This window comes from Daphnia pulicaria, chromosome 3 (assembly GCF_021234035.1).
Source record: "Daphnia pulicaria isolate SC F1-1A chromosome 3, SC_F0-13Bv2, whole genome shotgun sequence".
In the NCBI taxonomy this organism is placed as follows: domain Eukaryota; kingdom Metazoa; phylum Arthropoda; class Branchiopoda; order Diplostraca; family Daphniidae; genus Daphnia; species Daphnia pulicaria.
In genome coordinates this window covers 4,399,000-4,422,673 of record NC_060915.1, presented here as the reverse complement: position 1 = coordinate 4,422,673, position 23,674 = coordinate 4,399,000, and the positions used below count along the sequence as shown (strand labels likewise).

Below are 23,674 nucleotides of genomic sequence, written 5' to 3'. Positions count from 1 at the left end.
CGATATTTACAATGGCGAATCAGAACCCCATTCGATTGTAATCCAGGTGACCCATGTTTAGATACCAACCGAAGGCTTATCTTTTACTTGGGAAACAGCATACTTAAAGAAAAACTTACTTAAGACAAATCATACTAAAAAAACATACTTGAATTATATCGGATTTAAAAACAAACAGAATTTAAGTACGAAAAAAATTAGGTACAAATTTGCCCGACTTTAAGTATCCGGATTAAGTGCTTTAAAGCTGCTATGTTCTAAATTGAAGTTGGGACGACAACTAGAAATTTTTTCGAGATTGCTAATTTTTTGTTGGGTTATTTTAATTCTTCAGTTACTAATTTGTTTATTATTTTTTTCCTTATTTAAGTACAGGAAAATGAAAATGAAAATATAAATTGGACTTTTTCAATAGTTTAAAACTACTCAATTGCTTTGTATAAGTAGCTAAAAATTACTTCATTGCTGTAATTAACCTAAAGTTTTCGAATACTATGGATGAAAACTTAAAATAATGGACTTTTTTAAACTACTTATTTGAAACAACTTTTATTTATGTGAAATAATTGTTTTTCAAAATAAAAAGAAAAAAAAAGAATAAGTACTCAATTTGAAAAATAAGTATGCAAAAACTTCTGATTTTTACACTACTTATGAATTGCGTGGAGAGAGTTTTTCTACTTGGCGCTTTTTTGGTTTTTATGACCCTGTTCCTTTATTGTTGTTCTACTGGGAGCGTTTTTGGTTTTAATGGCCCCACTTATTTTTTTCTCAAGATTTTTCATTCCTATTTTTCTTTAACATAGTTAATAAAAGACCAGTTATCTATTATACTTAAATTGTGTTCCAACTTATCTGTAATTTAGAAATCAGTACTCTGTAGAGGAGAGAGGGGCAAGTAAGGTATTGGGTATCTTGGCACATTTTAATTTACGATAGTTAAAAATTGAGTAGAAATCTTTAAAAATGACCAGTTTTAGGGGTTAAACTTCTTTATCGTAAAAAAAATTTAAACGTCAAAATGGTTTAGTAATGAGAATAATAAGAACTTTCGCGCCCCAAAATCAGATGCCTTAGTCTGCTATTTTTTTCATTTATAAAACTTTATGAATTATATTCGGATAATGAACATTGGAAATAATAATTGTTAAAAATACAACGAAAAGAAATTTAAAACTACAAAAGAATTATAAAAAATAGATAAACGTGTTTTGAATAAAGAAGAGTGACACAAAACTCACAATCTGTTCTGACACTCTGAACGCATAGAAATTGGGACTTTAAATGAGCTTACACTGCACACTTCTGGACCTGACCAACAAAAATCAAGAGCTTAGGTACAGAGCTAAATAATGAAATCCACTTGCATTAACTTACTGAAAATCAGCAATACAAATTTTGGTTGTGGATTCAAGTGATTTCACTGTTCACACTTCAGGTTCTTCCCAACAACAAAAATTAGTCGCAGCGGTCTTGATAAAATTCTTCGACATTAACTTACTTATTAACAGTTTTCACAAAATCTTAAGAACACTTGTTACTTGTAAGGTGCTGACAGCAAACTTCAGGCAATATGCATAGCAAAAAATTCTGAAACAGCAGAAATTTTTGAAGTCAAGCAAAACGTTTAGAAAAACTTGATGGAACTTACTGAAAATCAGTTTAAAACAAAGCTGATGTCGACATTTGTAATGAATATACGTTTGGTTTCAAGTAAGTTCTCATCGATTCTCATTATATACACTTCAGGATCTGAAAATAAAAAAATCAGAATCTATTAAACAATTGGCCTAATTATGGAAACCATTCAATACAACATTACCTGAACACAATGTTCCACATAATAAAAAATACTATGAACGCGAAGTAGAGCAGATGAAGATGAAAGTAGGCTAAGTGAGTTTTCTAGAGGAATGATAAGACGAGCCAGGTAAGAAGGTGCGGAGTGATTTAAACAGCGATAAGTCAGGGTGGCAATACGAAAAGTGATTCTGTCGTTAACAAAGAGCTAATTAACCCTTTATCTACCGTCGGGACAAAAAAAATTGTCGACTTTTCAGTAGGCAGAGAAGAGAAATTAAAACCAGACAAAGTGCCTCACGCTTAAACTGTTTTCTCAATGATCTACTCACAAAATTGAATCGCCTTTTCAACATATGTCAATCGTCCATCGGTAGATCGAAGGTAAGAGTTTCAAACGATTCGTACGAGCCATTCTTGTGTTTTACGAGGTTTTGATGTAGGGACATTTCTGACACGTCAGGCGGCTCCGATCGAAGTCTACACGAGAGCCTTTCATCGCGAACCGTCGGGACTTTTAAGTCTCCGCCAGATATGTCCCTCCAGGCGGCTGCAAGCCCCTAATTCCCCTGGGAATTAGCGATCTGGGTGCCGCGCGACTTAAGTGTCCGCGATGCCTCAAATACAAATAAAAAAAATGGTTCAAGTGAATTTGAAGCCGGTGGTTGGATAGATATTGAAGGGAAGGCGAAAGAGGCGAAGAGAAAGCGCGAAATTTCTTTAGTAGCTTCGACGCAAAAACTTTGGTATCGAAGGGGAGCTTTGTGGAATGAAACGAAGACAAAGAATTGGGAGTGTCCGGTTCGGCGTTGGTTGTAGTTTCATTTCCTCCATGGCAAAGCTCCTTTCCGCCCGACGCTCCTTATTTATTTTTATACCTATCTGGGTGCCGCGCGACTTAAATGTCCGCGATGCCTCAAATACAAAAAAAAGGGTTCAAGTGAATTTGAAGCCGGTGGTTGGATAGATATCGAAGGGAAGGTGAAAGAGGCGAAAAGGAAAGCGCGAAATTTCTTTAGTAGCTTCGACGCAAAAACTTTGGTATGAACGGGGAGCTTTGGGAAATGGAACGAAGACGCAGAATGGGAAGTTGTCCGGTTCGGCGTTATTTGTAGTTTCATTTCCATCGTAGCTGAGAAACTTTCCGTCCAACGGTTCTTTTGAATTGATTTTGAAGTCTTCGAGGCGCTATTAGTGCCCGTGTAATTAAATTTTACACAAAGCCTCTTGTACTTTCTTATCCGTGCGTTGATTACTGCTGTCTCGTGAGGAAACTCCGAAAGGCGGTGAAAGGCGCTGAATAAAAATCAGCTCCGGTAACTCCTGCATGTGCATGCTTTCCCCCTGCATGATAAAATAAGACCGTCATATAAGGCTTAGGACGTAAGGCAATTCGTTATCCTTTTGGCGAATTCACAAAGACTAATCATGCCTTTTTTTTCGATTCTGTATTTTCAGATTGATTAAAAATGGCGAAAAAAAAACGCAAGATATACAAAGTCGAGAGCCGTGAAAAATTCAGCCAAGAAAGCCAACGCCGCCTCTGTATTAAAAAGGCAGCAATTAAAAGAGGCAAATGAACAAGAAGCTGGGAATAAAGAGCCGTCCATCGATACTGATACCGGACATGAGGCTCAAAATAATGTAGAGGAATCGGTTGCCTCCGAGGAGCCGGTTGAGGAGCCTGGTCAGGAGCTGGCGCCTGAAAGGGAGCCGGTTCTTGATCAGGGGCCGGCTGATGAGGAGAAACCAATTGCCGAAAAAGAAAAAGAGACTGCCAAAGAAGAACCTCCGGTTAAAGCTAAGTCAGCGATCAATTTGCGGAAAGTGTCCGTCAGGTTGGAACGACTGGCTTTTAATCCGGATGGTTCGACGAAGGCAAAAAAAAATAAAGCACACGATGCTGATCTTGAAGGTGGTTCTTCGCCACCTGAAAAGAGGAGAAGAATGACCCAGTCAACCGCCAAGGTAGGGTGCTCTTCTGACGGTCAAGTTACCGACGACGAAGTGACTCGTTACTTCGCTCGAAAAAAAATCGGACTGACCAATGCGAAATTGAGACATCGTGGCCCTCGCAGTTCTAAAGGACATCCATACATGGCCCCTAAAAAGGTCAATTCAGATGCGGTGAAGCTTAGAATGCAACAAAAGACCGATGCTAAATTAATCGCACACCATAAAGCCATCAACAAGCATTGGAAGGGAGTGAGCTATTGGACTGATGTGGAAGAAGATTACCAAGAGAATCATGATGAGAATCAGGAGCCACAGTACCGGCAGTATTCCTACGCGTTAACTCCAGAGGAACCTGTCAACACGGAACTGGTGAGCTAGCTCAAACGCTCGTCCTCAAAATGCGCTCTCAGGTTAGTAGGGAAAAACGAGTGCTGCCGCGGTGGCCAATTTGTCGTTCCAGATTTGTTGATTTCGGCGGCCATTTTGTTTTTTCTTAAATAGGCCCGTATATTTTTACTTTATTTTCTTATTAATTATCAATATTTGAGCTTTTTTATGGTGTTTTTCGTGCTTAGCTTTTAAATTAACCCTATGTTTATCTATTTCCAGTCATTTTGTCTTAATATTGTTACCAGATTTCTTTCTCTCTCTTGCCTAGGAACTGTCAAAATGGTTAATTCGTTATTTTAAGATATATTTATCATATTAAGTAACTCAGTTTATTACAGGTGAGATTTCCTTCAGTAACCTTCTTTTTTTCCCATCAAAATACCCCAATTTGTTTGTAAAATATCAATTATGGGGTATGGCTTGGTCAGTTCGCTAAGTTGTTCCTTGCATTTTACATTCTGTTTATAGGTAGTTTGCAGCCATTCAATTTTATTAACCATTATCTATTATTATTTATCCAGGGACCCTTTTTCTGAAGAAATTACCAGTATTATTGGTTCAGTTGGATTTTCTTCATCGTGAACTATGAAGGCTAGAATGAGAACATGTAAGTTGTTTTTCTTTTATTGGAATAGCTTCCATTGTATTTCAATTAATTTAAATGTGTTCTTTGATAGGTTCCTGTGTTAAGCAACCTCATACAGATTCAGATTCAGTTTTATATTCTTAGTTTAGTTAAAATTTTCCTTCGCTCTGAAGCATAGGGTAAAATGGAGTTTTGTTAATTTGAACTTAAATTTGAATTGTTTTAAGTGGATCTCAATTAATTATTATGTTTTGTTTCATATTTTATTTGTAAACAGTCTAAATTTTGCAAATTCAATTTATTTGAAAATACAATTTAATTTTTTAAATTTGGATACTGTTTAGTACTTTTTGCAGACGCATCTTTCTGTTTACATTTTTCAGTTCGGCTGTCCCCACTGTCGGTAAAAGTCTATTTTACCCGACCAACTTCTTACTTTACTTTACTTATCTAATTCACTCTTCTTTACTTAATCTAGAAAAGTAACTAAGCGGGAATGAGCCCGAGCGTAGCGAGGAAATACAGGGGTTTTGGGTGGGTATAATAAAGTATAATAAAGCATCAAACCATACTTCATTATACTTTACTATACTATAACCAAAAACAACTATATTTTTACGGTATGCTCGGGCTTATTCCCGCTTAGTTACTAATCTAGATTAAGTAAAGCAAAGAGAATTAGATAGGTAAAGTAAAAATACCACTTACTTTATTTACTTAAAGGTAATCCAATTGCCGCTATACAAAACGAACTTAACAGCACAACTCTATGTCCCTTATTAAGGAATCAACATGATTTCTTCGTAAAAGCAAATCCCAAATTCTGCAGTTAAGATGGCGAGTTTTTGGTTTCACGAACAATCTGTGATACACTTCTGAGTCGTTATTAGCTACAAAAAGTCTAGTCAAAATACGCCCGTCTAATCCCTGAGATGTTGCACTACCACCGTCAAAAATCAAACTAATTCAGGTGTCGTCTGCTACGGAAATTCTCAGACGTTGCATGCATCACAATTTGAGCCATACTTATACTTTGAATATTAAAATTTTATTTGATAAGTTTTCCACGCAACACATGATAAACTTAAATATGAAAGTAAATTTTTTATCAATGTGCAGTGTTTGGCAATGAATCGCAGTAAAAATGTTTTTTTTGTGGGGGGGAGACCCCCCCAACCCCCCCTTTTTTTAATTTTTATCCAGATTGTCCCCAAAAGCCCACCATTTCAACTTACGCTTTTTACGCTAAATGATTTGTTAACGAAAACAGCCAACAAACATCGAAATTTTTCAGCCATATTATACTTATTATAACCTAACCTAACCTAACCTGACCTAACCTACTATACTTTACTTTATCTTATAAGTATACATGAAACGTCAAAATCATAATAAAGTAAAGTAAAGTAAAGTATCTTCATCATGATATAATATAGTAAAGTTCCATGACCTTTACATGAATAATAAAGTTTAGTAATATAAAGTAACAACTTGATTGCCACTTACAAGTTGTTATTAATACAGTAAAGTTTATAATGATTTAATGCTACTTTCATCGATCGTGGATTTGAACCACCAACCATTACGTTAGAATTCTAGTGCTATGCCACAGCGCTAATCGACACTTCCTCGATACGCAAAATGTTTTAATAACATTTACAGTTATATCATAATAAAGTGAACTGTAATAATTTGAATAAAGCTGTATTTATATGGCACAATGAACTTCATAATAAAGTAGGATAAAATAATATAACGTTAAAATAAAAAGTAAAGCAAATCTTGATTGACCCTTACTTTAAAATAAAAAAAAATTTAATTTATATATTTCACCTGATCTCGGATTTGAACCACTGAGCCATGAATTTGTATTCTAGTGCTATACCACAGTGCTAATCGACATTGCTTCACTATGAAAATAAATAAAATAAATAATATTTCACTATTATGTATTAATTATGAATTTTTGGCAACAGTGTTTTAATAATATTGACAGGATGCCAGTCTCAGTCTGCTACACGGTAGGGAACAGAGAGGTTGTACGTGAAATTTCTCGTATTTAAGTAAAGTGAAGTAAAGTAAAGTGAAGTGAAGTGAAGTAAAGTGTAAATTAAGTGAGTGTGTAGTAATAATTGAGAATTAAGGAAAAAATTAAGTATAATAAAGTAAAAATAAAGTAGAATTAAGTAAGGTTTTGGTCGGCTAAAATAGACTTTAACCCCACTGTCAACTGTAATATATTGCGTGTTTTATTTTAGTTTGTAATTTAATAGTGTTTTAATTTTTTAATTCTAGAGTAGCTATTGAATTCGTTTAATTGGAAATATGGACCGTAAAGGTTGTGATTTAAGAAGCGAAGAACAAAAGGCTCGAGTTAAGAAGTACAATGACAGTCGAAGAAAAGGTTTGTGTTTTATAGACAAATGAAATATTTCAAATGTTAAATTTGCTTTATTTAAGGAATGAAATCTTTCGGACTATTTGCTAGTGGTGCGGATAACTCAGGAGACGGTTCTAAACAGAAAAGTTCTGAACTTGTTGCTCAAAGTAGGAATAAGCGAAAGAGAGATGGTAAACTTGATTGTTTTATTCTTTGTATATCTTATTCCAAAACTACTTTATTGTTCTACTTTGATTGTTTTAGAAAGTTTTTATCGGTGGCCAGATATCCATGATCAACCAGCTGATTCATGTGATTTTGAACCAGATTTCAACCAAACTGTACCCCGTAAGAGCAGTTTTTAAATGTTTGTAGTATTATCATATTAATTTCTTTTCGTGTCCATAGAATTCCTGCAAAGTGCTCTTGAAAGTTTTTCTCTCTTAGAGCAAAATACTGGACTGTCTAGTGAAATCATGAAATCAGCTAATGACCGTCTTGACAAAATGAAGAAGGATAAAAGAGCAGTGAAAAGAAACAAAGAATGTTTAGATGAAGCTTGGTTAGAAATGGAACAAGAGGTCTTCTCTGCATTTGTTTGTTCAAAAGCCTGTTTGAAAAAAGAATGTGAATCCTGCTTTGAGAAACACGAAATCCTGATTAAGTGTTATCACTGTAAAAAGCATTTATGTGCCCGATGTGATTTAGTTCCTCACTTAAATAGTCCTTTTCATCAAAGAACAGTTTTTTTTATTGATTTCACATCAAAACATCTGTTGTCTCATGAATTTATAGATCCCAAAAGTGGAGTTGTTTTTCAGAAAGGTATTATTTATTCTATGGATTGATGACATTTATTTTTAATAATTATATTATTTAAAACATTATCAGAAATAGCTGTTCCTGTTTTTAGTCGAAATTCCTGCAAAAATTGTAATCAGACTGGAACTGTTTCCTCCCTAGCGGGATCTAAACCATTTATTGTGGTCACTATGGATGGTAATCGCCCAAACACTTGCAATTTACATAAATCTGTGGAGGAATAATTTATAATTTTCATTACAGGAAGATTTGATTTGTACGAATCAGTATTTCAGTGTAAAAGTTGTGATTCAATTTACCCTGCAGAAATTCAAGACTACATTGCGTCTGGTTACTTTCCTGGAAACCCCAAAAGAACGAATTTTTTTATTTCTTCTGATCTCTCAGAGTTTTGGTTTCATCTCATGTATTTAACACCTGGTACCTCCGAACAAAAATTTCTTGAAACATTATCTGCCAAATCACTCAAGGCAGGAAGGGTAAGACTGAATCAAAATCTATGTATTTTTATTGATAATTTTTTGAAATTTTTATCATATTGAAATACTAGAATGGTACAATTAATACTCCGCTTTTTAACAAAGCCGTGAAGGCTTATGAATATATCAGTCACTTAGTTGATACCAAAATTTGTAAAATGGAGAAACGGCGATGCAGATCTTGCACTCCATTTCAATTGTCGTGCCATCCTGATGGCGATCACAAGTTAATCAAAAGAAGACGCCTCAATGAGTATTAATTAAAAGGTTATAGTGTTATCATTATAAAAAATATTTTTAAACGTTTTTCTCTTTAGACGAGTTAAAAGGTCATGGTACGGCGATGCCATAATTATGCGGGATGAAGACTTTGATGTCTTAAACAAAAAAATCAACAGTTATAAACCGCAAGTATGGTACTATAGAATATTTATATTTTTTCTCTATACTGTATTCTATTTACGTGATTTCAGGGGAAAAATACAATAGGAGCTCAAAAATGTGGAAACTCGCAGTTTGAGGCTGCCCGAGAAGTTTCGAAACGATTTAAGGGGTTAGAGGTAACCGGCAACGTAATGACGTCCTGTGGGCATGGCGTAATTCAGTGCTCAATTGACATGCACGAAGGGGAAACCTTCCGTCATACCTTTGCATCTCATGTTAAAGTGCACTCACTGAAAAACCAAAAACAGCATAAGAATTTAAATATTACTGAAACCGAAAAGAACACTGAAGATGAATCTGCAAACACCGTTTTTTTTGGACCAAAATTTTTTGTCAACGACGTCGTGTGTCAATACTGGCCATTCGCGATCAAGATGGGAGAGCTATCAGAGGCCTACTCATATCTTACTTCTGATATGGTCCCTTTCCTCTCTCGGCTACACGGCCAAGCGCATAGCTGGCCATGCCAAGTATTGAAATTTATTAGAAAAAGATAATTTTATATTAATTATTTCGTTTGTCGTTACAGATCCTACATTTTGGTCATTGGAGAGATGGATCAGCTGGAACTTTAGGAGAAGAACAGGAACAAGTATTTTCTACTTTTTCAAGCTATAGTAATTCAACAAAAACAATGGGAGCAGCAAGTATGGAGTGGTTTTTATTGTTTTCATTATTTATATATGACAGTTCGAATTATTAATCAGACAGACGAGATTTTTTAACCGGAGCAATGTTTTATTGGAACGGCAGAAAAGAAAAAGGAATGGCTCGTACTCTCACTAGACGAATGCTGATTGTATAACAACTAGTAATGTTATCGATTTAATATTCGTAAATTAACACTTAACATCTTTAGGCTATATATAGAGTTCAGTTTTATCATGAAAGACTGAACAAATTACTATCAGCGAAAAAAATGAAATTGTCTGAATTACCTGTAATTCAAGCTTTGTTGGAAGAAGAGGCCCGTGTTGCACGAGGTAACTGAAAAGTCTGAAGTATATAACGCTTATTTTCTTCATTTCTAAAACTTCTTTGAATTTAGAGAAAGAGAAGATCGTCAAATTAAAGTGGGATTACCTATCGGAGTTAAAAAGTGAACTGGAACGAATTCACTTCCAACACGTAACTTTGCACGACAGAATTTCGAGTGTGGCAGGTAATAAGGTCCTTAAGGTGAAATGTAAGTAATTGTATACTAATTACCCTTTTTGTTTTTATAGTTTCTTGCAAATGGCGAACTAAACTTAGAAGAAAGCAAACTTTATTAAAAGCGAAAGCTGTTACAGTAATGAACGACATAAACGACCTGGATAACGTTATGGTGACCGAGCAAAATTTCTTGGATGGCGTTTTTCCGTGGGATTCTAACCAAAACGGTAATTTAATTCAAATGCGATAAAAAATAAGTTGCTATAACTTCTTCATTTTAGTTTCGTTCAAGGATAACTTCAAATTAGTTGATTGTTGGATGCTGTACAAACGAAACACAGAACAGATTCTTCAATGCAAACTAGAAATGTCACAATTCATCACAACAATCAGTGAAGATATTTTGTCGATGCAACATGAAATAAGAAACTACAACTCGACGGATGAATTCTCTTTCTCTGTAAGCAACTGCCCAATGAATATTTCTGTATTTCAACAATCTGAAATAGTCATCAAAATGCAAGAAGTGAAACGTCTCGAAATGTTATTGTCAGACTCGCTCGCCTTAAAACAATACTTTTATGAAGAAAATTTAGATGATGATGATTTGGTTTTCGAAGATGATTGTACGGATGATTATATTGCTGATGGTGATGGTATTGACAAAGATGATTTATGTGATGAAATTGAATGTTCTTCCGACGATGAATTTTAAATACTTGAGATGATTCGTGTTTTGATTGAACAATCTTTCACAGTATTATTAATAGTTTGAAAAGACAAATTTAAAGCCTACCTATTCAAAAATTGGTTATAAGATATCTTCTTTCTAATGTGAATTTATAGTACATTTTTTGCGGTCATCAACGAATATACGCAAGAAAAATTTTTGCGGTCATCAACGAATACACGCAAGGAGAAGTAAACGTAGAAGCCATGAAATAATAATGTAGCATATTACCAGGTTTATTGTCAAATTTTAAGTTTTGCGCATTATTTAAAATATTGCTTATTTGCTATAAGAATAAAAGCAAACTTTTTAATGTTGATGAAATGTATTTCTAAGAAAATGTGAATTGCGGAAGATGAATAATGTTAAGATAAATGAAGGAACCATCAAACCATAATGTACGAACAGGTATATTAACAAATTCAAATGTTGTGCGTAAAGCACTATCTCACATTACACTTTTCAAAATTACGGACACATCGTATCGTGTATCAAAATTAAATAACATAACTGAATATCTCTCATTATAGGAAGCTTTCGTTTCGGTAAAATTACAAATGAAATGGGTGCATCTCACAGTGACGGAATCGCACTAGTAAAGGTGGCCATAAATAACAGCTTTTTTTTTTTTGCTCATAAATATATAGTGTTGAAAGTAAAGTGTTTCATAAGTAAAATATATCACTAATAATTTGATTGTTTAGTAACTCGAAACAGTACCCATTAATAACTAGTTCTTTAAGTAAAATGTCTCATAAGAACGAAGTTCTTGTGGTTCTTGTATCATAAGAACTTCGTTGCATTGATAAATTGTCTCACTAGTATTTCTGCTCACAAGTAACATCAGGTTAGGTTAGGTTAGGTTAGGTTAGGTTAGGTTAGGTTAGGTTAGGTTAGGTTAGGTTAGGTTAGGTTTGGTTAGGTTAGGTTAGGTTATAAAATTGGTAATTCCCGAATCACAATCACGGCGAAGCCGTGAACATCATATTATTATCATCCACGGCGAAGCCGTGAACGTCAAGTTATTATCAATCACGGCGAAGCCGTGAACATAATTTTATTATTATCCACGGCGAAGCCGTGAAATTAAATTCGGTATCATCCACGGCGAAGCCGTGAAATTTACATTCGGGATCATCACGGCGAAGCCGTGAATATCATACTGGATCATAGGGGGTGTTACTGTTGATGCCTGTTACTAACGAGACGTTGTCGTTATACTACAAAACACTACTGTATCACTTTCCCTTTTCACACGAAATTTTGAAAAAGAATTATGAAACAATTTACTATTGACCATTTGTTGGTATGAAATAAATAAATTATTTTGAAAATTTTGATTTTCTACCGAACGGTATTATTTGAGATACGTTTTACTAGTGATACACTGTATCCATTTTCAATTTTACTAGTGATACAAATTACTATAGTACGATACTTAAGCGCCTTTTTACTACTGCGATTCCGTCATAGTGCTACGCACCGAATGAAATTATGAAACTCAATTCTCTTTTCCGTTTTATCGTTATTTTCACTTATGCGCTGGAGTAAAAACATAAACTAATGCTACTAAAGCTTTCTTACTTTTACTAATGAAATTTTTTAAGTAAAAATGAACATGAATTTTAACAATTATTGATTCCCGTAAAATATAATCTAGTTGGAATACAACATTCGGTCACAATTGAAAAAAATTGTTTATAGAAAAGGGGACGAGGTTCAAGCGCCAGATACATTTTTTTTTTGTGGAGATCATCGAAACGTTATTATGAAATGAATGCTAGCGCACCATATTTGGAAGAAAGTCTTATACATTATCCATGTATGTAAATTCCTATTATTTTTACAATGTTTTTAGAATCATGCTGAATAGAGGGAGTATTTTCACTATTTTGCGTGGAAGCGTATAGCATAAGCGTCAGCGTTAAAAATCGCCTGGCGTATTACAGGTAGATGCATAGAAAATGGACGGTATTTTACTTCAAATTTGGATTCAGCGTTGAATTTCGAGTATAAGGTGCTAATTTCATAATTTTTTTCTGGAATTTGTCGTTTGCGTCAAAAAATTTTTCGCAAAAAAGGTCGCCTAGATCATGTAAGCGAGTTGCTTCGTTTTGGTTCTACCAAAAAATTGGTCGAAAACGAATAACTCTCGCAGGCTACCTATAAAAATGATGAGATTTACACTACGTACTCAACTTTTTACACTAAATTCAATAATGATCTCTAAAACAGTATATTTTATATGCGTGCACTTTAATTCTTACAAAACAATTTTATCACGATCACGCATATAATTCTATGTAGGCTAACGCTAATAACATAACATTATTGCACTTAAAGTCAACTTTTCACGCGGTATCGGAATATGGATTCAAAACAGTGTATGTGCTGCTCAAATCAAACTTAATCAGTTCTTTGTTTTTTACTTTAAAAAACTTCAATCAGGTTAACTAATTTTGACTAATTTTCAAAATAAATGATACTGTACTTTACATATGCAGTATAATTAGGAAAACAGTAAACATGAATCCATAAATGACACAAAGATTTTATTTCGTTTCAAGATTACAATACATTAATTTAAAAAACACGTTGCGCAATGACGACAATATTCATCCGACACAAATATTCACTTTTTCTGTGTACTTGATGGAGGAGAGCAGCTGTCATCTCTGGGCAGTTGGTTTTTCTTTAAAGGTGCATTAACAGATGTTTTCCTTCCTTTTTCTGGTGTACATAAGTATGAAAGTATGGAACAACTGGTATGTTTAATTTTTTTCTTTACAGGTGCACTTTGAACAGTTTCCGTTTCTTTTTCTGATGTACAATGAGAGAGTATGGCACAGCTGGTAGTAAGAGATTGATTGGTATTTTCCCCATTTTCAGGGTATTTGCGCTTTCTAGCAGCGGCAACAGCAGAAAATGCTTTATTTTTAGATCTAGATTTCTCTAAAGGTAAACCTCCATTAATACCTTCCGAACTTTCTGATTGGCAAGTTGGTTTCTGTTTGATACGACGTGTCTCGCTAGGCGAATCCTTCGTTTTCTCAACTGACTTGAGTAAACTCTTAGCAGGAAATGAAAATTTGGTAGAAATATCACAGTTGATATTTGAGTGCGTATTTGCCTTTAAAGAAGGCACGAGGGAATTCGTAGATCTCACTGGGGAAACAATTTTCGGTTGACTTAGAGAGTCAAGTGCCATTGCTTCATCCTCAGAAAATTCAAATATGTCTAGAGGGTTTTCTAACAAAGATAGTGGGTTATCGTTTGCCAAATTTTCATCGTCAGTTACTATGGAGACAAGGGACATTTCTTCGGAAGTTGTGATTTTAGTAATAGGCGTTTCACAAATTGAATCTTGTCCGTGAATGGGATCTTCATTGATTCGGTCCTTCACTAAACTGACTGAAAGATTGGACGAACAAATTTTCTGTGGGGTGTAAGACTGGGATGATGTGACATTATTTGGTGCTGATGGTAAACATGCAGAGCTTTTCGCAATCAAATTTGGAGGGGGAGAACAAGTAACTGGACCTTGAATTGGATTTGATTTTTTGTTCACCGGCTTTTTGGGTTTCACAGATGCTAACTTCTCATTCTTCTTTTTCCTCCTGTAGAAAGATAATAATATAATGAAAGCAATAGTTTTTCATTGAATAAATTCTTACTGTTCTTCCAGCAATTTCAGCCTTTTCACTGTAGCTGCCTTTTTTACAGCAATTGCAACTTCATTTCTTGCAATTTCTGCTGTATTTTTGTCATTTTCATCAATGACTGAATCCATGGTTTTCTAAGTAACATGTTTCTTTTCAGGTTTTTTCCCAGAATAAGGTCCTACATAAAGAAAAAAAAAATATGTGGTTAAACGAGTTTTAATTTAAGTCTTGAAAGGTTCAATTTACCAATCCATGTTTTAGTAGCTGTATCTAATGTCGAGTAAACTTTTTCTCCCAGCTTTGTGGAATACAAGAACCCATCAGCATGTTCTCCAAAAGATTCTAAAAATCTGGTTGGAATTTTTTTGTTCGGTGCTACATAGCATAAGATGGTTTGAACTTTCGCATGAATGCTGAGTTCTTCAGCCTAAAGAAATTCATAATTTTAATGATCAGAGAACGTAACGGTGTAAAACGCTTGTTATTAAAGTCAAAACTTACCAAATCCCGCATCTTTTTTATTTTCCTTTGGGTTGAAGCTGCAGAAAAAGGGCCTCTGATGGTAGGTATCTGTCTATCAGTAAAGGCACCCAAGCATAAGTGCATGGGTTTTTCATTACTTCCCACATTTGAATCTTCATTACTTTCTGACATATCATCTTCATTTTCATCCATATTTTGTTATAAAAACACTCAATTTAAAGAAAGGAATTTTTTAAAGAACAAATTTGTCCACGAGGAAAGCAAAATTGTGACACTGGCTTTAACTTCGTCTGTACAATAAACAATCGATTATCGATACGATATCAATAAACTACAAATGTTAACCGAAACTAGTATTGTATGTAACATAAAAACTAACGACATTTCAGAAATGGATAATAAACTGTAATATTTTTCTTCAACTTATTTCATTCAATTAAAAGAACTATTTCAAACAACTTTTCCTAAAACAGTTTTGAAGATATTTAACTTACAATTTTGTCACATTTAGTTTAAAATATCAAATTAAAGTATAATAAATTCATAACCAATTCTTTTTTTCCATAAAGCCTTCAAACATTTCAACTTGATTCTTGCCATTGTGAACCAAGCATCGTGTGAAACATGAAACAAATCCACAGCTTGACCACAAGTCTCTGAAAACTGAGAAAAACATTCTGAAAAATATAAAAGTAGACCAAAAATGATTTAGAAGAAGATAGGAAACATATTAGATTTACCATTTCTTTTACGATTCTTACTTTTAGCCACAGAAATTAGTCCAGTCTTTTGTTCTAAGAGAGAAAAACTTTCAGGAGCACTTTGCAGGAATTCTAGGGACACGAAAAGAAATTAATATGATAATACTACAAACATTTAAAAACTGCTCTTACGGGGTACAGTTTGGTTTAAATCTGGTTCAAAATCAAATGAATCAGCTGGTTGATCATGGATATCTGGCCACCGATAACAACTTTCTAAAACAATCAAAGTAGAATAATAAAGTAGTTTTGGAATAAGATACACAAAGAATAAAACAATCAAGGTTACCATCTCTCTCAAAATCTCTCTAAAAAACGCAGCATATTACAGTTGACAGTGGGGACAGCCGAACTGAAAAATGTAAACAAGTATAGAAAGATGCGTCTGCAAAAAGTACTAAACAGTATCCAAATTTAAAAAATTAAATTGTATTTTCAAATAAATTGAATTAGCAAAATTTAGACTGTTTACAAATAAAATATGAAACAAAACATAATAATTAATTGAGATCCACTTAAAACAATTCAAATTTAAGTTCAAATTAACAAAACTCCATTTTACCCTATGCTTCAGAGCGAAGGAAAATTTTAACTAAACTAAGCATATAAAACTGAATCTGAATCTGTATGAGGTTGCTTAACACAGGAACCTATCAAAGAACACATTTAAATTAATTGAAATACAATGGAAGCTATTCCAATAAAAGAAAAACAACTTACATGTTCTCATTCTAGCCTTCATAGTTCACGATGAAGAAAATCCAACTGATAACCAATAATACTGGTAATTTCTTCAGAAAAAGGGTCCCTGGATAAATAATAATAGATAATGGTTAATAAAATTGAATGGCTGCAAACTACCTATAGACAGAATGTAAAATGCAAGGAACAACTTAGCGAACTGACCAAGCCATACCCCATAATTGATATTTTACAAACAAATGGGGGTATTTTGATGGGAAAAAAGCAGATTACTGAAGGAAATCTCACCTGTAATAAACTGAGTTACTTAATATGATAAATATATCTTAAAATAACGAATTAACCATTTTGACAGTTCCTAGGCAAGAGAGAGAAAGAAATCTGGTAACAATATTAAGACAAAATGACTGGAAATAGATAAACATAGGGTTAATTTAAAAGCTAAGCACGAAAAACACCATAAAAAAGCTCAAATATTGATAATTAATAAGAAAATAAAGTAAAAATATACGGGCCTATTTAAGAAAAAACAAAATGGCCGCCGAAATCAACAAATCTGGAACGACAAATTGGCCACCGCGGCAGCACTCGTTTTTCCCTACTAACCTGAGAGCGCATTTTGAGGACGAGCGTTTGAGCTAGCTCACCAGTTCCGTGTTGGAACCTGTGGGCCCCGTATATTCTAAGTTCCGGGTGATACTCCTCTGCACATCTTGTGGTCTATGCTTGGCGGATTCCAAACGTTTGATCTTTTGCTAGAAAAGACAAATAAACGGATCCGAGACTCCTGGAATTACGTTGAAAAGGGCAATCCACCATCTAGGAGATTTGGAGGCAGACCAGAAGGGAGGCAGTCTAGCGAAATGCTTCCTGGAGGTTTAGTCGACAGATATGAACTTGTTGCATTCCTCGGAATACAGATCTTGATGGGTATCATCGTTTGCCGGAGCTGTCGATGTATTGGAAAGCCAGCCGGATACTGGTTACGGTCTTGGAATCGTTCATCAAGCAATGACACGTGAGCGTTTTAAATTCATTTCAAAACACTTGGCTTGCGCTGATCATGGTGAATTAGACAAGGATAAACAGTTGAAGGTGCGAAAGGATCCCATCGTTGAAGATCCGATCGTTGGTGGACGTACTCAATAAGCAATTTAATGAGTGTCGCCGGCCTCCCAGGTGGCAAAGTATAGACGAATCCATGGTGAAATTTAAAGGTCGATCCATGCTTCGGCAAACGATGAAGGGAAAACCCATCAAAAGCGGCTTCAAAATCTGGAGTCGATGCTGTAGTAGAGGCTACACCTATAATTTTGAGATCTATCATGGAGCTCGAATTGGTGAAACGCTCAAGGAATCCAATTTTACGATGGTGGAAGGAGTAGTTCTTGATCTTTGCGAGCCCTTGGCAAAGAACGGACATGTAGTAGCCTTTGATCGCTTCTTCACGAGCATCGCCCTCCTGGACGAACTCGACAAAAGGGGGATCAATGCGGTTGGAACGATTCTTAAAACCAGAGTGGGGCAACCCATTTTTACGGTCAACGAATCGAACCTTCCTCAGGACGAATTTGTGGCCAAGTTTGGCGATGAACCAGGAACGGGAAGAAAGGGTGTTTTCATCTGGAAGGACACTAAGCCGTTTCGGGTCGCTTCCAACTTCAACGGCTCAGAGGCTGTCAGGGTGCAAAGGAGGCAGCGCGATGGTTCGTTCAGAACAAAGTCTTGTCCAAAAGCTATAGGCGATTACATCGATAACATGGGCGGTGTAGACACGGCGAACCAGCTGCGTTCCTACTACGAGAGAGACCGCAAATCAAAAAATTGTGGCACCGCCTCTTTCACTCCCTCATGGAAACATGTATGGTGAATAGCTGGATAACTTACTGCGATTTGGTGGAAAGTTCAGAAATTTTTTTGACAGAGTGCCAAGCTTCAATAATTTTCTGTTCAATTTCTTTCCAGACGATGATAAACAAGAAAGGAAAAACCTTCCTGAAGGACAAAAGATATCTCAGTCTTTTGGAATTCAAGCGAAGCGTGACTACTTCTCTTTTACTTTACGGGCTGAATTCTGAGATAGCCCGCAAAGGAGATGCTCCAGAAGCAAGATTAATGAAAGAGATTCCACTTTCGGCAGAGCCCGGTGCCAAAAGAAGGAAAGATAGACTGAGCGTGCCAGATGAAATACGCTACAGTCAGGTAGGAATCCATCATCCTATTTTCGTTGAGAATAGAGGACGATGCGAATGGTGCCAAGCCACGACCGAGAGAAGACCCAATGGTCATACGAAGGAATCTCGACCATTCTCTCAGTGCAGTATGTGCAAAATTTTTCTTTGTCTGTCCAAGAAAAGAAACTGCTTCTTGGAATTTCACGATGATCGGATACTTGATCCAACAAAGGCTGCTGCTGAAACGGTAATTGCTGTCGATCCTGAAGAAGAGATCGCAGTCCAAACTGTCGAAACGGATCCTTTGGGAATTTATCCTTCATCTGATTCCTCTGAAGATTCTGATTTTGACGTGCTAGACAATGGTGTAAATGATGGTGTCCTTTTAGATGAAGACGAATGGCTTGAATAAACTGTTTTATGTTGTATCAATTTGTTTTTTTACTGAGTTTGGGGATCTGAATGAGCGGTCACCAGCACGGGCAAAAGCCTGGATTGATATCAACTGAAATAGGAACGGTCGAAAGAAATGGATTCGAAGCGGATGTTGGATGTAGCTGTTTGGAATAAGCGAAAATGAACCAGAAGTGTCCGGTTCAGTAGTTTATTCCTTCCGCTCCTTTCCTTCCGCCGTTTCAAATGGATTCATTTTGATTCCGTTTTTGGCCGAGAAAAATGAGAAAGAGAAAAGACGAAGAATTTCCGAAGTGTCAGATCATTTTTGTTTTCATCTTTCGCCTTCGACTCTAAGACGTTTAGTGCGAGCCGTCTGACGGGACAAATTTTTTTTAAGTGGCTGCTGTGTGTAACCGTAGGGACATTTTTTTCCTCCCGGTGGACGGCAGTCGCTTTGAAATTTTCCCGTTTTTCGGTGACTGAAGTGCCGGTCGGGACTTCCCTGACGGGACAAAATACAAAAAAGCAAAAAAAAGTATAGTAAACAAAGGAATTTTTTATTTCTTTTTAATTTAGTGGTTTGAGACGTTCTCAGCAATCTGTACTTTAAATTTCAGTCAAGCACGGCCAAAATAACTTTGGCGTCGAAAAAGGGTTAAGGGAGCGTGTAGGCAGATATATCTGCAGATATATCAGATATATCAGTAATGGCAGATATATCTGCCATTTTTGCCGCGAAGTAAGGCAGAGCTTCCGGAGCTCACCAAAAGGAGCAGCGCAGTCAACATTTCCTTAACTGTCGGATCTAATAAGTTTTTATTTTTCGCGTTCTACAGGGAATTCCCTTTCGAATCAGCGGAAATAGAACGGGAATTGTCCGGTTCTATTTCGTTTTTTCCAGCGTGGTAAAGCTGCTTGCCATCCATTGATAGTCGATTTAATGGAAAGAAAGCCGAAAGAAATGAATTTAAAGCGGTGGTTGGATAGATCGAAGAAGCGAAAAATACGATAATAAAGCGTAAAATTTCTTGGTAAGATCGACGGAAAACTTCTACGGTGAGCTTTTTGGAATGGGTGAAAACGAAGAACTGGATGTGTCCTGTTCGGCGTTAGTAGTTAATTCCTACGTGGCAAACCTCCTTTCCGCCAAGAGTGGCGTTTCACAACAAAAACGAACAAGAAGTAAGACCCGAAAACTAACTAGAGTAGGGTCTTCTTCTGAAACGAAAGATCCCGATGGCGAAGTGACACGGTACTTCGAAGGGAAAAATGTCGGTCTCACGAACGCGACTTTGAGGTGTCGTGGTCCTCGCATGCTCAAAGCGAATCCATTCCGGTTTGCAAAAAGGGTTAATTTGGATTCGACCAAGCTTAACATGCAAAAGAGGGCCGATGCCAAAACGTCGCCCACCATAAAGCCGTAAACCAAAATTTGAAGTAATGCAAAGTCTGGGACGACGTTGGGATTCGTTCGCGGTTTCATGATGGTGTACCGAGTTCTCAGCTCTATGAAAGGGCAATTCAGTTTGCACCCCTAGAAGAACCAGACCTCATGTTGGATCAATTCACTCCAATTTCTAATCCCCTCGGAGTTTTCAAGTCGATGTTTGGAGGTGAGTCCACTTTGAACCTTCTTCGGTAGGCAACGAATGACTATATCGCCGAATTCTGGAATAAAGGGAAAAGGCCACCGTCTAGAAAAGTATATGGCAAGCCTGAAGGCAGGTGCATTGGCCCAGCCTCTCCTGCTGGGGGATTTGTCACAGACCACGAAGTTGTAGCCTTCTTCGGCATCTTTTGATCGGTTATCCCCGTCTGCCCCAGCTTTCGATGTTCTGGGAGCAGCATCCAGATACTGGTCTCGGGCTCGGAATAATTCAACAGGCCATTACTCTCGAGCAATTCAAATTCATCTAAAAACACATAGCTTGCGCTAGTTCATGGGATCACGTTGACCCTAATTCCTACGACCCGGACCAGACGACAGAGCACCGGATCCTATTCGAAGGATCCATCCTCTGGTCGACATACTCAATCGTCGTTTTGACGATTGTAGAAAGCCTCCTAGGAGTCAGAGCATAACGACATCGTGGTTTCGTTTAAGGGCAACTCCGTGCTGAGGCAGACGATGAAAATCAAACCGGTCAAGTTAGGCTTTAAAATTTGGAACCGCTGTTTCTTAAAAGGTTATACCTAACAGTTTGATACCATGTAACTAGACTTGGGGAAGGCAAGGAAGATCACGTTATAACGCATATCCGCCCAAGGCAGATCAAGGTTTCGTAGTGGCCTTTTACCGGTGCTTTACGAGCATTGCCATTTTGGACAAGCTCCAAGAGAACGGCGTTAACGCTATTGGAACGATTCTTCCGAGTCGGGTTAACCAGCCCATAATAACGAAGAACGAGTCGAACCTTCGGCCGGACAAATTCTCAGCCAAGTTCGGTGGTGAGCCCGGATTATGTCGAAAGGGAATATTCGTTTGGAGAGACACCAAGGCGTTTCGGGTAGCTTCCAACTATCACGGATCAAATATTGTCAAGGTCTTGAGGAAGCAGCTTAATGGTTTGTTCTGAACGAAGTCTTGTCCAAAAGCTATTGACGATTATGTCAATAACATGGGCGGTTTTGACACGGTGAACTAGCTGCGTTTCTACTACTAGAGATACCATAAAACCAAAAATTATTGGCACCGTTTCTTATACTCTCTCTCTTGGAGACATATCTGGTCAATAGCTGGATATGCTTCAACGATATGGTGAGTTCGCACATGTGGAAATTAGATTTTTATACATGCTATAATTTCCACTTTTTTCTTGACTTAGGTCGAGGATATATGTCTGGCAATTTTCGAAGTTCCGATGACGCTTCTCGAGTTCAAACGGAACGTCACGATGGGTATTTTGACCCATGCCATCAATGAAAACAAGAACCAAGCTGGTCGAGCCGGGTGAATGATGCCAAGCATTCACCGTTCCGCTAAACCAGTCGAAAAGTGGCGGAAACGTCGCCTGAGCGTGAGGGACGACATCCTTTTCAGCTGAGTGGGCCTAAATCTACCCATCTTCGGGGAGGAGAGAGAGAGGTGCGAGTTGTGCCGGGCAACGAAACAGAACAAATTGCAATCAAGACCTTTTTGAAAATGCAAACAATGTAATGTGTTTTTATGTCTCGGGAAGAAGAGAAATTGCTTTGTCCAGTATCATGATTAGATATACTTTCAAGTTGAGTTTGCTCCACTGGAAGACATGGAAGCTGTCTATTCCGCTTCGGAGGAATCAGACGGCCAAGTGTCCATGAGCCTACCAACAATGTGTGTTCTTCTTCATCCGCTGTTTCCGACGATTCACGCGACGGTTATTATTTTGAAGACCGTTATGATCTATTTGGCGATTGATTGGGTTTGATTCCAAAAATAAATTGATGTTTTGTTTGCATGTCCCTGGTCATTTTTACTCGAGAGCGCAGGTACTTGACGGAATTATGACAGACTAAGGATCTGACCGACATATCTAATTCATTATCCTATTCCTTTTCATAAGAAACCGTCGACTGGAAAACCCTCCGGTCGATGGTAAAGACCTCAACGTCAGGCGGGGTGCCCTTCATTCTTCCAGCTGAATGAGAGTCAAACCCACCTGACAGGACACAAGAGGCACAGCAACGGGCAAAAGTTTCTCGTAAAAAATATAGAAAAAAAAGACTCCAGCTGTCTGTCGGGACCAAAATTTGAACAAGTGGTGGTTGCGTGCAGCTGCCGGGACAAATATTTTGTCCCCCTAGACGGCTCAAGTCGAAAAATTGTACCTGTTTAGAGACCATGTCCACCTTGAAGGACATTCTTGTCGGGACAACGGTGGCCAAAACGCGGTTAGGCGTTAGGCTGGAAAAAATTATAAATTCTGAATTTTAAAATCAATAAATTATATTTCGTTCAAGCATTTAATCGAATCCTCGCATCGGTCTCGTGCCGGCTGATAAAAGTTTATTCCTGGCCAGCGCTAAATTCATATTTTTGGAAACTTGGAAAAACTCTCGCACACTTCCTCTTATCTGAACTCTTTTTTTTTTCTCTTATACTATCCTCCTTTGAATCTGGTTACTGACTACTGCTTTTTGTCCTTTAATTAAAACTCGCTCAGCCAGTTTATCATCCACCAGAAGAATCTAATGAACCAACAAAAAATTATTATTTTTTTAAATTATTTGTTTTGGTGATCTAAAAAATAATGGTTTAAAATACCGACAACCAATTTTTAAAAAAAGAGCTTGGAAAGAGGTGTTAAATAACTCAGAAGATTGTTCTCATTCCTCCTTATTTGGGGGTACAGTGCCAGAAAGGCTTGCCCAGACATTGCTTTCGTCAAAGACGGAATCGTCAGCCAAAGCGATACGTTGCCACTTCAGCTCCGTCTTCTCTTTCTTGGATGAGACTATTTTGGATTAGTGGACGTGGTGCTTGAGCTCCACTTGTGGCAAATTAGGTCTAGTGGAACGCTAGGTTGCTCGTCCATGGCAAAAGAAATAATATTTTCTCTTTCAACTCTGCTAAAGTCTTAAGTTCCAATCAATTTGTATTTAGGCAAGTTTTCAGTTTATGAGTCTCGTTTTTTATGGCTATTGAAAAAAAAACTTCTCCTTCATCTCCATTACTGACAAAAGGATCTAAACGTGATCCGCTGTTGAGTCCCGTCACTAACGTAAAACGTAAGATTAGGAGGAAGCTGTGCCCCATTCCCTTCTGAATCAATGAA

At 36.8% G+C, this 23,674-nt stretch overlaps 4 protein-coding genes and 3 long non-coding RNA genes across 7 annotated transcripts; 4 read left to right on the top strand and 3 right to left on the bottom strand.

Annotated features, from left to right (window-relative positions):
* Nucleotides 1-6,984: 6,984 nt before the first annotated feature.
* LOC124328674 lies at nt 6,985-9,432 on the top strand. The gene is made up of 10 exons (XM_046787471.1): nt 6,985-7,136; nt 7,193-7,303; nt 7,377-7,460; nt 7,521-7,937; nt 8,004-8,111; nt 8,178-8,413; nt 8,485-8,666; nt 8,731-8,824; nt 8,887-8,966; nt 9,387-9,432. The coding sequence occupies exons 1-10, from the start codon at nt 7,058-7,060 to the stop codon at nt 9,430-9,432; spliced, it is 1,437 nt and encodes a 478-aa protein (XP_046643427.1). The 5' UTR covers nt 6,985-7,057.
* Nucleotides 9,433-9,811: 379 nt separating this feature from the next.
* LOC124328373 lies at nt 9,812-10,173 on the top strand. Its single transcript, XR_006916271.1, has 3 exons — nt 9,812-9,840; nt 9,906-10,019; nt 10,084-10,173. It is a non-coding gene; the product is annotated as an uncharacterized LOC124328373 (long non-coding RNA).
* A 7-nt stretch (nt 10,174-10,180) lies between these two features.
* Nucleotides 10,181-10,746, top strand: LOC124328370. Its single transcript, XM_046787129.1, has 2 exons — nt 10,181-10,239; nt 10,294-10,746. The coding sequence occupies exons 1-2, from the start codon at nt 10,182-10,184 to the stop codon at nt 10,725-10,727; spliced, it is 492 nt and encodes a 163-aa protein (XP_046643085.1). The 5' UTR covers nt 10,181; the 3' UTR covers nt 10,728-10,746.
* Nucleotides 10,747-14,477: 3,731 nt separating this feature from the next.
* On the bottom strand, nt 14,478-15,166 carry LOC124328371. Its single transcript, XM_046787130.1, has 3 exons — nt 14,906-15,166; nt 14,651-14,831; nt 14,478-14,582 (listed from the first exon to the last, which is right to left on the bottom strand). The coding sequence occupies exons 1-3, from the start codon at nt 15,077-15,079 to the stop codon at nt 14,539-14,541; spliced, it is 399 nt and encodes a 132-aa protein (XP_046643086.1). The 5' UTR covers nt 15,080-15,166; the 3' UTR covers nt 14,478-14,538.
* A 104-nt stretch (nt 15,167-15,270) lies between these two features.
* On the bottom strand, nt 15,271-15,995 carry LOC124328372. The gene is made up of 4 exons (XR_006916270.1): nt 15,938-15,995; nt 15,781-15,864; nt 15,628-15,720; nt 15,271-15,550 (listed from the first exon to the last, which is right to left on the bottom strand). It is a non-coding gene; the product is annotated as an uncharacterized LOC124328372 (long non-coding RNA).
* A 256-nt stretch (nt 15,996-16,251) lies between these two features.
* LOC124328375 lies at nt 16,252-17,005 on the bottom strand. Its single transcript, XR_006916273.1, has 3 exons — nt 16,957-17,005; nt 16,369-16,456; nt 16,252-16,298 (listed from the first exon to the last, which is right to left on the bottom strand). It is a non-coding gene; the product is annotated as an uncharacterized LOC124328375 (long non-coding RNA).
* A 585-nt stretch (nt 17,006-17,590) lies between these two features.
* On the top strand, nt 17,591-18,936 carry LOC124328673 (piggyBac transposable element-derived protein 3-like). The gene is made up of 2 exons (XM_046787470.1): nt 17,591-18,211; nt 18,316-18,936. The coding sequence occupies exons 1-2, from the start codon at nt 17,591-17,593 to the stop codon at nt 18,934-18,936; spliced, it is 1,242 nt and encodes a 413-aa protein (XP_046643426.1).
* Nucleotides 18,937-23,674: the final 4,738 nt, after the last annotated feature.

Excerpts from the sequence above, each read along its gene's own strand:
- LOC124328371 (XM_046787130.1), bottom strand. The coding sequence starts at position 15,079 with ATGGATGAAAATGAAGATGATATGTCAGAAAGTAATGAAGATTCAAAT. Across the intron at positions 14,832-14,905 it reads TAAAAAAGATGCGGGATTTG|GCTGAAGAACTCAGCATTCA; the intron begins GTAAGTTTTGAC and ends GAATTTCTTTAG. Across the intron at positions 14,583-14,650 it reads AGCTACTAAAACATGGATTG|GACCTTATTCTGGGAAAAAA; the intron begins GTAAATTGAACC and ends TTCTTTATGTAG.
- LOC124328673 (XM_046787470.1), top strand. The coding sequence starts at position 17,591 with ATGAAGGGAAAACCCATCAAAAGCGGCTTCAAAATCTGGAGTCGATGC. Across the intron at positions 18,212-18,315 it reads TCACTCCCTCATGGAAACAT|ACGATGATAAACAAGAAAGG; the intron begins GTATGGTGAATA and ends ATTTCTTTCCAG.
- LOC124328674 (XM_046787471.1), top strand. The coding sequence starts at position 7,058 with ATGGACCGTAAAGGTTGTGATTTAAGAAGCGAAGAACAAAAGGCTCGA. Across the intron at positions 7,304-7,376 it reads GAATAAGCGAAAGAGAGATG|AAAGTTTTTATCGGTGGCCA; the intron begins GTAAACTTGATT and ends TGATTGTTTTAG. Across the intron at positions 7,461-7,520 it reads TTTCAACCAAACTGTACCCC|AATTCCTGCAAAGTGCTCTT; the intron begins GTAAGAGCAGTT and ends TCGTGTCCATAG.
- LOC124328370 (XM_046787129.1), top strand. The coding sequence starts at position 10,182 with ATGGTGACCGAGCAAAATTTCTTGGATGGCGTTTTTCCGTGGGATTCT. Across the intron at positions 10,240-10,293 it reads GTGGGATTCTAACCAAAACG|TTTCGTTCAAGGATAACTTC; the intron begins GTAATTTAATTC and ends TCTTCATTTTAG.